Genomic DNA, 13,877 nt, shown 5'->3' on the forward strand with positions numbered 1-13,877 from the left:
CAGAGCCCCTAAAAAGATGTGTAAAGTTAGGAAAGAGAAATAAGGACCTACTGACTATCTATTTGCAATACATACGCCAGCTCATTTAATTTAACTGTCCCACATCATAAATTGGTTGTATCATTTTATAAATTGAGAGACTCCAGAGAGTAAGCAAATCTGTCCAAAATGAAAAGCTTGTAAATTGGAAGAGGTGAGACTCAAAGTTAAGTGGCCCCCGCATTTTCTACCACACTTGCCTCCATTTCATGGACAGACATCCACGAAGAGTCCCCAGAATGAACAGTACTGACTTTTGGAAATTTTGTACTAGTCAAAGAATACCCCAGAATCTAAGGGGTAGAACATATCCATTTTAACCAGCTTGAACCAAACAGTCCATAAATTTGCTGGTCCTGACTCCTGCTAATACCCTGTTTCCCCGAAAATAAGACAGTGTCTTATTTTAAGGTGTGCTCCCAAAGATGCGCTAGGTCTTATTTTCAGGGGACATCTTATCTTTCCTGTGAGGTCTTACTTTCGGAGGATGTCTTATTTTCAGGGAAACAGGGTATTCGAAAAAGCTGTTACTCTCCTTTCTAGACTTAAGAAGATCACCAATACTTACCCACCACGCTATTTTTGTTGTTTAAATCAAACCATATAGAATGACCACTGACTGAACTACTTTGAAACATTTTAATAGATTTCATTTAAACATGTAAAAATGGATTCGAAGGGTCAAATTCCTAAGCTAAAACAAAAATTATCATCACACAAAAATTGAGTAATACATTACACTAAAACCAAAAGCTCCCTGATAACAGGATGCATTTTTATCCATTGATTACCTCTCTGCAGCACTAGCAATGTGAAAAATGTACTCTTCATTCTGTAAGCGCTCCTTTCTCCTTCTTTCAATGTCATGTCGTAGGTCATTTGGATCTATTATTTTGACCAGAGTCTAAGGAATTACAACAGAAAACAAACCATTCACATTACTGTTGATAGCACAAAGACAATATCTAACAAAAACTTTAATTAAAAGTCTTAAATAAGTTCTTGTATTCATCCTGCTAATAATAGTGTAAACTGACACAAATACTTTGAGACATAATTGACAATACAGTGAGAAAAGTTCCTGAAATTTGAACCAGGAATTCCACCTTTAGGACTCTTGTCTCAAAGAAAAGTCCATCTACCTAAATATATTCCAAATATTATATTTATAACAACAGAAAATGGAGGCAACATAAATGTAGAAAAGAATTTTAAAGAAAAAGGAAGAATAATTAAATAAATTATGGTAAACTTAACTTTAAAAAATACTGTACAACCATTTAAATTATGGTAATAAAAGACTCTGTGGGCTCGGCACCTGTGGCTCAAGCGGCTAAGGCACCAGCCACATACACCTCAGCTGGCGGGTTCGAATCCAGCCCGGGCCTGCCAAACAACAATGATGGCTGCAACCAAAAAATAGCCGGATGTTGTGGCGGGCGCCTGTAGTCCCAGCTACTTGGGAGGCGGAGGCAAGGGAATCGCTTGAGCCCAGGAGTTGGAGGTTGCTGTGAGCTGTGATGCCACAGCACTCTACCTAGGGTGACAGCTTGAGGCTCTTCTCAAAAAAAAAAAAAAAAAAGACTCTGTAGAAGTCAACATGGAAAAAGAAAATTAATTGAAATTTTAAAATCCTCCTCTGGAAGGCCCAGGTGGGTGGACTTCTTGAACTCAGGAGTTCAAGACCAGCCTGAGCAATAGTGAGATCCTGTCTTTAAAAACTAGCCAGGCGCTGGGGTGGGAGTCTGTAGTCTCCACTACTCGGGAAGCTGAGGCAGGAAGATTGTTTGAGCCCAAGAGTTTGAGATTACTGTGAGTTATGACACCATAGTACTCTACCCAGGGCAAAAGAGGGAGACTCTGTCTCAGAAAATAAAAAAAATAAAAAGCCTCAATCATAAAAGGTCGTGGGAAATTCAGTGATTTTACATAAATGGAATGTTATTATGCATTAAGTAAAAAGGGAAAAGCATACAAACTGCATATACTATGATAGTGACTAGGTTAAAATATAAGATATAAGACTATAAGAAAAGATGGTCAAATAATATTTTATGTTAAATGGTTGAATCATAGGAGATGTTTTCTAAATCCTCAAATTTCCTATAAGTCAATTACAATAGTTTCTTTCTTTCTCTCTCTCTCTCTCTCTCTCTCTTTCTTTCTTTTTTGAGATAGAGTCTTACTATGTTATCCTCGGTATAGTGCTGTGGCATCACAGCTCACAGCAACCTCAAACTCTTGGGCTTAAGCGATTCTCTTGCCTCAGCCTCCCAAGTAGCTGTGACTACAGATGCCTGTCCCAACACCCGCCTATTTTTTTGTTGCAGTTGTCACTGTTGTTTAGCAGGCCCAGGCTGGGTTGGAACCTACCAGCCCCAGTGTATATGGCTGACACCCTAACCACTGAGATACAGGCGCTGAGCCAGAATACTTTCATGATTGGAAATTATCTGAAAATATCCTCTGTTCAAGAAATTAACGTATCTCCATAAAGTCAATAAAAATTATAATAATTTCACAAGTAGAAATTATTTATATATTCTATCAGAAAGGAATTAAAATATCTCCTCTACAAAAACTCTTTACTCTCAATGAATAAATTAGCATTTCTTTTAGAACTTAATATAATTCTTCTAAAACAAGAGCCAGTTTTCTTCCTGGCCCCCACCCCTCAGCCAAGATAGTCTTTCTAATTAGCAAAGAATTGGGAGGTAGGAGGTGAGGTATTGGGTGGCAACTATATACAACACACGACAAAAAAGAAATTTAGTATTATTTCTCTTATTTTACTAATTCACATGACACAGAATCTTTCATACATTCTACAGTAAACAGAAGGGCAATATCAAATGAAACTTAGCTCCTTTGTATTAATTTCATGTACAATTTAAAAATATTTAATACATTCCTCATGACTGCTTTGAAAACATAGGTGTTGAACATAACTTTCTGTAAGCTTTACGGTGTAGAATTTTTTTTAATTAAATCATGAACACATAGATAATGTGTACATTAATGCATTTATGGGGTACAATGTGCTGATTTCATATAGAATTAGAACACTTGCATCACACTGGTTAATATATACCTTATCTTGTTTACTTAGTTACTGTATTAAGACATTGATGCTCTATATTTTTACAGTTTCTGGCCGGGGCTGGGTTTGAAACCACCACCTCCAGCATATGGGGCCGGCGCCTGATACTCTATATTTAAAAGATCTGACATGTACCCTTGCATTATGCAACATAGGTGTGATCCCACCATTCACCCTTCCTCGATCTGACTTCCCCCTTCCCCTCTCATCCCCCCCCCCCTCCTTGAAATTTTGGAATTATTATTATTATTTTTTTTGAGATAGAATGTCTGTCACCCAGGCTGGAGTATGGTGGCATAACCATAGCTCATGGCAACTTCAGACTCCTGGGCTCAAGCAATCCTCCTGCCTCAGCCTGCTAAGTAGCAGGGACTACAGCCACATACTACTGTGCCCGGATAATTTTTGTATACCGTTTAGTAGAGACAGGGTCTCACTTTTGCTCAGGCTGGCCTTGAACTCCTGAGTTCAAGTGATCCTCCCACCTTGGCCTCGAAGAGTACTATAATTATATGAGTGAGCCACCATGTCCAGCCTGGAATAAATGTTAAACAAAGCTGTTATCCCCAGGGATTGTCTCTCTTAGGAAATAATTTTGTTTTTTGTCAGTGTTCTTAATCCAACCTGGCCAATAATTAGAATCACTTGGAGAGCTTTTTAAATGCAAATTTCTGGGTCTCAATCCTTCTTCATGTACTTTTAACTCCCCTTTTCACTTCTTGTTAATCCCCTTTCCCATTAGTGTACCAACAATAAGATAATCTCTCATCAAAAATTACATGCACTTACCTTTTCTGATTCATATATCATAGTCTGTTTACTCTGAAGTTCAGCCAAAGATATATCTATTCTCCTAAAATAATAAATGGGATTTAATTACAATTAAATTAATTATTTAATTACAATTAAATAATTATGTTATACACCAATACCTTGTTTCTACTACTACAGAACAGAATTGGAAATAAAGCTGGTATGTCTTGGAGAAAGCAAAAGAAACTTGCTACCAAATAGTTTCTCATCTACATGGCAATTTCCAGGAGATATATATATATATATATATATATATATATATATATTTTTTTTTTTTTTTTTTTTTTTTTTAATTTGGCCGGGGCTGGGTTTGAACCCGCCACCTCCGGCATATGGGACCGGCGCCCTACCCGCTGAGCCACAGGCACCGCCCTATATCTTAAATATATATGTATCTATATATCCTGTGAACATTATAGGGAAGCTTTAGGAGTTCTCAAATCACTAGTATGTGTAATCTCGAACTTTACTCTGCTGATATATTACACTCTAACATTGATTCCACACAGCTCACAACACCTGCTCAGACAAGTGCCAGCAGAACGTCACACATGTTTTGATATGGCTGCCTTCAGAACAGCCATTTGTGACCACATGAAGCAAACCACGATTTCAATGGCTTGACAACTGTCTTTCATTCTTCCAGTGATAACTTCAGCAGGCAATTACTACTGCAGAATCAAAGTTAACTAGGTAAATATTTTTGAAGTTTTACACATTTAAACAATGCTAGACAATGGCTTCAATGCAACCTATTCCATCAACATGCACCAGCCCTGTACCTGTTTGGGTTAGTCCCATTTTTATGCAGGAAATTCAATTCTACAGTCTGCAGCATACCCAACTGTGCAGGATCAGGAAACAGTACCTAGCCCGTTTGTTCTGAGATATATTCCCATGAGTTAAATGAGAATACACAGTAATCAATCATTACCTGTGAATTTTTGGATTCAAATTCAATTTCATTTCATTTACGCCTGCATTGCGTGTAGCTTGCATTTTTGAGAAACGTTCATGTAGAGTAATGTCAGGTGATGGAAAATAATTTGCTAAAAAAGGAAAGTCTCAATGTAAAACTGGTTCCATATACATATAGAAGATTACATATACACACAGGAGCCTGTTTGCTCTTGAAAACGCAGGGGATGGGGGACCTAAACTTATTTCACAGATTAATTTGTAGTGCTCACGTGCTTTCCCAAGCTCAAACAAGAGTAAAAACACCTGATTTCTGAGTCCAAAGAATTTCTTCCTTTAGGATATCCCTGCTTACTTATCCTGGGGAAAAGACAATGGCTCTCTCAAAGTGAGGACCTTTCTTCTCCAAGGTAAGACCTTATTGTTTCTGGGAAGTAAAGATGGCACAGAGCTCTACACTTCAATGAGAAAAAAAATTAACTCCAAAACCAAAAAGGAAACATCAAAACAATTCTGAACAAATGCCAAATGTTATACTTACATATCACAGAAGACTTTTGAAGGCTACTTTAATTAACATTAACTAAAGTTCATGAAAACATTCCAAAATCAGCTATGCAATAGGCTTTTAATAGGATAGAAAGAGTATATATACTTGACCCATCAGAATGCTACTTAAGCAATCCTTTTCCCTAATTAACTGTTCCTGTTCTGACACAATCCCCTGGATTTTTGTACAATACCACCTCCATTTCTGCCCAAAATCACATTCCTTTGGATGAGAGAGGCTAGAGCTGAGAATGTGAATCATTTCAGATAATCTGTGTGCTTTAAAGTAAATATATGCCTAAGTGTGAGGGGCACAGAGATAATAACTCATTTTCAAAATATATTTCATGAAGGTAAGAAAGACTAAGGCAAAAAGTATAAAATAAAAATTTTGAAATTCTTGAAGGCCTCCAGCTTATAATACCCACAATTGCCTTATTTATGCAACATCACTGGGGAAAGTTGTTCCCCATCACTAAATTTTCCAATTAATGGAAATTTGTCAGAAGCAAAGGCAAAACAATTTAAGGCATGTTTTTAAAGTATTTATTATGCAACTCCCAGTCGTGAAGAATGCCAAAACAAACTGGACTCTTTGATCATTTAGCATCATCCTTAAGACACAAAGTCCCAGCAATGCCTCCCGGGGGCTTTAAGAATCTCACAAAATGACCTCGGTTTCCAGATTTCTAGTTTCCGATGTGGTTTTGTTGCTTCTTCCTCCCAGTCAGACTATTAATTATTGTTTCTTGCTTCTCCCTTTCTAACTTGTGGTTTCTTTTTTTTTTTTTGTAGAGACAGAGTCTCACCTTATGGCCCTCGGTAGAGTGCCGTGGCCTCACACAGCTCACAGCAACCTCCAACTCCTGGGCTTAAGCGATCCTCCTGCCTCAGCCTCCCGAGTAGCTGGGACTACAGGTGCCCGCCACAACGCCCGGCTATTTTTTGGTTGCAGTTTGGCAGGGGCCGGGTCTGAACCCGCCACCCTCGGCATATGGGGCCAGCGCCCTACCGACTGAGCCACAGGCGCTGCCCCTAACTTGTGGTTTCTAACCTACTAAAAGTTGAAGGTTATTGGAACTGCATTTAAAGAACAACTAAGCTTGAATGAATGCCTAATGCTCTCTCCAAAAGATTTCGTAATTCATGGCCTAACTTACAATGAAATATTAAGTACTATTAAACTATATTACAGGTATTTACCTGTATCTCATGAAAAGCCAAGATATTATTTTTGTGTTATCCCTAACGTATGTGTAAAATATACCAACCTTTAACTTGATGAATTATTGTTATGATTTCCTGAGCAAATTCTCCTGTAGGTTTGTTTTCAGTGTTCTGAGTTGAGTCAAGATGTTCAAACACTGGATGAAAGTTTTCACTTTTCCTGCCAACAGCAACCAAATCATGTGACATCTGTCTCTCTGTGGAATAGCTAGAAGCAACCCTAGAATAATTCGCAAATGTTTAACTAAATTTGAAACTGTTCTGCTAAGAAAAGAACTTATTAAAAATTTAAGTATCTATAAAACTAAAAAGATGTTCATCTTTTCTTATAATTAAGGCACTAATCTATATGCCATAAACATGTACAATAGCAAGTAGCAGAAAACAGCTACAGATATAGGCTCTGAGTTCTTTGTTAAATCAGAGGTCATTAAATATTGCCATTTTAATCATAAAATACTCAAAATTTTAAGTGAGACGATTTTTATTTCAAAAAATACAAGGAATTTAAGACACTATGCAAAAAAAATTAATTCAATTATTTTCTATTCCCAAATGGCCAAAAACATTGTAAATTCAGCAAGATTATACTATCTTAAAATACTACCACACTTTAAAAGTGGATATCAGATATATGAACCTCTCTGACTTCATAAAAATCCTTATATCTCTATATAAGTACTTAACAGCTTAGAATAATATTTTTAAATCAAATTCTGTTAAGAGATAAATTCAATTACAGAGTCTCACTAAATTCTCAGAAAATAATATTGTTAGCAAAGTTATAATCATTAACACCAATTACAGTGTTTACCTTCAATGTATCCTTAAGGAAATGCTACCATTTATTATATAACCCCAGCTATCTTACCACTTTAATGCCTTCTGAATCTTTATAACTTTCATTAGGAATTCTCCTGACCTGTAAGTACATTTATGAAGTGATGATCAGGATAGACAGCTAACAATCACTGATGGCTTAGTACATGCTAAACATGGAAGCTTAACAGCTAACCAACATGATCTCTCTTAATCTTTACAACAGCCCTATAGGGAAGGCACCATGACACTGAGAAAATGGATGTTTTGCTTTACACTCCTTAAGTTGAGTACTCAAATGAACATCAGTCTTCCAAGTATCATAATAGAAAACTACACTGGAGTCCAGGAACACTGCTCCTGCTAAAAACTCTTAAATTCTTCATCTGGAGGCAGTTTATATACCACTGCAGAAAATGTTTCATTATTTTATATTTAAATCTCATTTTGGACTCAAAACAGCACTAATCAGCTTATACTCATCTTACTCCTCTGTACTTTAAATTGCTTTTGGCTTTTCCCAAAAATCAAGTTTACTGTCTAAAGAAGTTTACGACTGTTCGAATTCTTTATTGAGTATGTTAGAGGCTCTTAAGATAAACCTGAAAGAGAGCTTTGAAGTGTGTTTTAAATAATAGCAGCACCACTGGAATAAATAATATCTCATCATATAACAAAAAGCAATCAAGGATACATTTTGGAGTATGGGTGATGTATGCACATATTTATTATTGATTTAAATCACTTAATAGCCATATATCCAAAACTGCTCCAGGGTTATAAGCAGTTTACACATATCTTTTAAATATTTAAACTCCTCTAACAAGATGGTTTTGTCCTTATTTATATTGGAGGAAAGGCTTCTGTCTGACTTTCCATGCTCCCTGCTCTCAGGCCAGCACTGTCAGTGACAACTTTCTACCATGGCAGAAACACAGTAAAGTGATTATCCACCAGGTCCATGCCACTGCAGTGGTTTTCTTGATTCATTAGAAGTGCTTTCATTAAAAGGTCCGTTTCCCTTCTTTCTTCCTAATTTGCTTCAAGCTTCCCACTGTGTATGTGATAACTAACTAAGAGACATTTACTAGTAAATGCTAGAATGCCCTAACTCCCACCAACAAAGAATTACAAATGCTCTTTGTTTAAAGGGGTTTAACGGCACAAAAACAATCTGTTCCATACCCCAAAAAGAGAGCTTTTAAAAACAATTTACGTAAGAAAAATAAGATATTTAAATAGAACTATAAAAATGGTCCTTCCACAAGAGGAAATCAGTTGATAAGATTTTTCTTTCTTTTATTTATTTATTTTTTGGTTTCTCCCAAGAGGAAATCAGCCAATAAAGATTTCCAATTCTTCAGTGGGTAATTATTAACATTTACTTGTAATTTCTTACACATTATTGGCATAACTCTTGTCCCTACTCCATGCTCAACCCTCAATCCATAGGAGTGCTGTGGTATACTCTGAAGCTATATTTAATGCCTGACATTTTAGTGTTTAAACTTGTCATCAGTTAAAATTTACAAGAGTTCCTCCACTATAGGGTTTTTAGTAAAAAATATTAAAATTATAATTTTCTAGAAAACAAACATTAAAATATTCAGTCTTAATATTAAAAACAATTATGATACTTCTGCTACAAAAGAAAAAACCCTCTTTATTTTTTATTTTATTTATTTATTTATTTATTTTAGAGACAGAGTCTCACTTTGTCGCCCTCAGTAGAGTGCCGTAGTGTCACAGCTCACAGCAACCTCCAGCTCTTGGGCTTAGGCGATTCTCTTGCCTCAGCCTCCCGAGTAGCTGGGACTACAAGCGCCTGCCACAATGCCCAGCTATTTTTTGTTACAGTTTGGCTGGGGCCGGGTTTGGATCCGTCACCCTCAGCATATGGGGCAGGTGCCCTACTCACTGAGCCACAGGCGCTACCTGAAAAACCCTCTTTACACTTGAAAATGGAAACAGTTTGTATTTACATGTGTAAATTTAATCATCACTTGGTTCACATTTTCCTTTTTACTATTTCCTATGACATGGATTGATTAACAATAAGCTCTGGAAATATTCTCAAAACAAGTAGTTAAGTTAAAAAGGCCAAATGTTCTCATTTGAGATAGGTTTTAGACAGTTTTTTAAATTAAAATACAGTCAAAAATCTGTACTCTAATACTATTTCTGGTACTAGTCTCATTAAATCTTCCAAGTTCCTTGGTTAACTGCCTGTACTCTCCCCATTTATTCTTCTGCTTCCGAAAACTTGCACTAGTTATCCCTGAGTGTTGTACATAATAACTAAGAAAACATAAAAAGCTACATTAAACTTTAATTTCCTATTGTGTGCGCTTAAGACTCACCATAAAAACCAACTGCATGGCAAAACAACAATAACAAAAAAACCAACAACCTAAACCAACAGATTCCCCTGCCCTCTGGAAGCTCATAGTATATAAGAAAATCCATTTGACACACAGAAGGTTTTCCTTTTTGTTTTAACTAATAATTAACATTTTGTACAGCATCCTACAGTTCATAAGGCACTTTCCCAATTGCATAACATTTTTTCATCAATGACGGACCGCATATAGGTGGTAGTTTCATACAATAGCATGTTTTTACTATACTTTTTCTATATTTTGCCCTGTTTAGATACACAAATAGTTATACACATTCAATACTGTCAGGCAGGGGTCCTCAAACTAGGGCCCACGGGCCACATGAGGTGGTGTGATTGTATTTGTTCCTGTTTTGTTTTTTACTTCAAAATAAGATATGTGCAGTGTGCATAGGAGTTTGTTCATAGGTTTCTTTTTTTAAAAAACTATAGTCCGGCCCTCCAACGGTCTGAGGGACAGTGAACTGGCCCGTTCAAAAAGTTTGAGGACCTCTGCGTGTGTGGCCTGGACTGTACCATATGGCCTAGGGGTATAGTAGGCTGAACCATCTAAAAGTTTGTGTAAGGACATTCTATGCTGTTCGCACATGGACAATATCGCCTAATGTTACATTTCTCAGAACATAACTCTGTTGTTAAGTGATGCATGACTCTATATTATATGCTTCTATCTTCCTAAGAACACATTTAGAAATTTTAGAGTTGGGGGAAAAGGATCAAGGAGACTATTCCTCCCCTAATTCAGCATCTCATTACTTTTTTTTTTTTTTTTTCAACTTTTGGCCGGAGCTGGGTTTGAACCCACCACCTCCAGCATATGGGGCCAGCGCCCTACTCCTTTGAGCCACAGGCACCGCCCTGCATCTCATTACTTTTTCACAAAAGTCCTCTAAACCGGGCTCACCAGCCCCAACACTCATCCCATCTACTTCATAGGTGGCAATTGTCTGGCAGCCAGAACTGGGCCACCTGCCCTCCCCCACTGGCTAAAAATGTCAAACCAGGCTAGCAGTCACAGCATTCTTACTTTTCCATTCTCGTCTCCCTCTATTTCTTTTCACTGCTTGGAGCTACACGGTTCAAAGTTCCTATGTATGATTTTTTTGCCATTTTTTTTTCTTTAGAGACAGAGTCTCACTCCGTCACCCTTGGTAGAGTACCGTGGCATCACAGCTCACAGCAACCTCCAGGTATTGGGCTTAGCGATTCTCTTGCCTCAGCCTTCTGAGTAGCTGGGACTACAGGCGCCTGCCACAATGCCCGGCTATTTTTGTTGCAGTTTGGCTGGGCCAGGGTTTGAACCCGCCACCCTTAGTATATGGGGCCAGCACCCCACTCAATGAGCCACAGGCACCGCCCGATTTTTTGCCATTGTTAACCTCTAAATATAAAATTTTATTTATCTCATCTTCATCTGTCTAAAACACACCAGCCTCCAAAACCTAGCTGACATGTCAACTCCTGCATAAAGCCCTCCCTGCATCTCCTAGCTGGGTATGGCCCATACTTCTGCCGAGTTGCACCCTACCTCACATCTCACTCTTGGCACTATGGCACAACCAATGCTGCCCTATTTGTCAATAAAACAAAAGAAGAAAGCCAATCTTACGCTCTGTAGTTTCAGGGCACCCTAATAGACTGCCTCACATAGGGCAGATCCTCAAAAAAATATCCACTGAATAAATGATGAATGGAAAATGACTTAGTCAATTTGAATGAACATTCAGCTAAAAAGATGATGGATTTTAAAATTTTAATTGAGGCCAACTTAATCTTGGTTTTCAATTTTATTAGCTTACTTTTAATTTTTAAACTTAAGTTAGACCAATTTAAATTTAAAATATTTAATTTTTTAATAATATAAAATCTCAAACATATGGCCTCCATGTGTCTGTCAACTCTGCTTTAATGGTTACCACCATATGGCCAATGCAAGCAGACTCATAGAGCCAGGAGGAACTGAAGGTTAATTTGCATATAGCCCAAATATAAAAAGGTATAGCCAGGTGACCTGCCCAACGTCACAGAGCTCAGTGGCCTACAGGAAGACAAAAACCTATGCACCCCAACTGCCAACAGAATCCCTATTCAAGGTCCCCTAAAAGACACTAAGAGAAGCCAGGGAACCTTCTGTCCATTAATTTTTGATTTAGAAAATGCATATGAGAAATATGAGGAGAGACTTTAGTTTGTTATGCTACATAACAACAAGGTAGCAGGTTTGGGTATCAAAAATATGTTCATCTATAACTTATTTTGCCTCCCGCTGAACAGTGGCCATCATAGGTAAACTTGTGTGTGATTAGGTTACCATCCTTCAATCTTAGTTATGGTTTTCACCTTGTTCCTCACCAGCGCAATACCCCTTTCCTCAGGGAGTCAGCCTTCCAATGTCCTTTGGGATCCATCACCTACCTCACCCCTTTTAAAAAGGGGAAAGACCCAATAAGGAGTAAAGAGATCCTCTCTATCTCTTCACTGGAAAATAAAGGATTAGATATAAATGTGGCTTAGTCTGCTATTAACTCTGATAGCTGACCTTCCCCACATCCCAGGTGTCTAGTATCAGCATCCCAGATCAAAGGAGCCTCGGGTTCATCAGCTCAGTACTTCCTCCTCCCTCCCACTTTCTCCTCTGTCCACTTCCTTCCTGGCTTGGCCAAGTATCAGTCCCTCACCTACCCAGCCCAACATTAAACCAACACCTCCATTCATCTGCCCTAGGACTTTCAGATGCAACAGTTCATGTTTTGGGTACATAACAACCTTAACAGAAATTTTCGTATTGTGATTCCCTAACTTGAATTCTGAAACGTAATTATAACTCACATGTAACTTCTGATAATGAAGTTTCTAACAGAGTGGGTCACTAGAACACAAAAGTGTTAACTACTCAGTGAACATTCAAGCAGTGTCTACCTACTACCATTCTAGATATAAACTAGAAACAAGAAACATCACTAGACAACAACCTTGTGTTTTCAACCAACTGGAAGAACAAATACAATACTTGGCCAAAGCTAAGAAAGTAAACAAATGCTCAAAATTAACTTTAGTCTTTCCAAAAGTAGATAAATGCTCAAAATTAACCATCTTAGTCTTTCCTTTCTTTTTTTTTTTTTTGTAGAGACAGAGTTTCACTTTATTGCCCTCGGTAGAGTGCCGTGGCATCAAACAGCTCACAGCAACCTCCAACTCCTGGGCTGAGGCGATTCTCTTGCCTCAGCCTCCCGAGTAGCTGGGACTACAGGCGCCCGCCACAATGCCTGGCTATTTTTTTTTTTTGTTGCAGTTTGGCCGGGGCTGGGTTTGAACCCGCCACCCTCGGCATATGGGGCTGGCGCCCTGCTCACTGAGCCACAGGTGCCGCCCTCCATCTTAGTCTTTCCAAACAAAGTGGATAAGCTCTCTAGATTTTAACTAGCAAATAAAACTCTGCACTCTAAAACTATTTTAATCTTTTCTACTGAGAAAAATCTAATTTATGCTACTAGTTGAAAACATAAATCTATGGAAGGTATTGACCACTTTTGTTTTATGGACCTTGTATCAGTCCACACATGATTAACCTTTTGACTGTGAACAATGCCTACAAGCATTCAATACAAGATTTTCGTTTGGTGTGAACAATGCACATAGGCACATTTCATTTCTGAGTGCTCTGCAAAGGGTTAAATTCAACCCACAAAACTCTTCCAATGGATTCATCAAGACATAAAGATTTTATTGACTATGATGCTTTATCATATTGAAAAGATGCATATATTTGTTCAGTTATCGATTCCTCAAGTCTCTGAATAGAGAAGATTTGCAGCAGAGGCTCCTTATTACACAAGCCATCCTGCAGGCCTGATCAGGTATTCAAGCACATGCTGCCAGACCCCAAAAATGACAGGTCATGACATCTGACAAAATTTTTATGCCTTATAAGTTCAAAACAAAAGATGCAGCAGCTTCAATTTGAGCAGCTTATTTTTATGACACACAAAGATTGTGCTTCTGTTTCTCATATCA

General features: G+C 37.8%; 1 protein-coding gene across 1 annotated transcript in view; it reads right to left on the reverse strand.

Annotated features, from left to right (window-relative positions):
• BCLAF3 (BCLAF1 and THRAP3 family member 3) overlaps positions 1-13,877 on the reverse strand; it is a 77,507-nt gene that overhangs the window by 34,220 nt on the left and 29,410 nt on the right. Inside the window, exons 5-8 of the mRNA XM_053580729.1 lie at positions 6,691-6,866; positions 4,887-5,001; positions 3,929-3,992; positions 831-943 (exon numbers count right to left, since the gene is read on the reverse strand). Coding sequence (XP_053436704.1) covers positions 831-943; positions 3,929-3,992; positions 4,887-5,001; positions 6,691-6,866 — 468 coding nt within the window. The remainder of the gene's footprint in view (positions 1-830; positions 944-3,928; positions 3,993-4,886; positions 5,002-6,690; positions 6,867-13,877) is intronic.

Source organism: Nycticebus coucang, chromosome X (genome assembly GCF_027406575.1).
Source record: "Nycticebus coucang isolate mNycCou1 chromosome X, mNycCou1.pri, whole genome shotgun sequence".
Classification (NCBI taxonomy): Eukaryota; Metazoa; Chordata; class Mammalia; order Primates; family Lorisidae; genus Nycticebus; species Nycticebus coucang.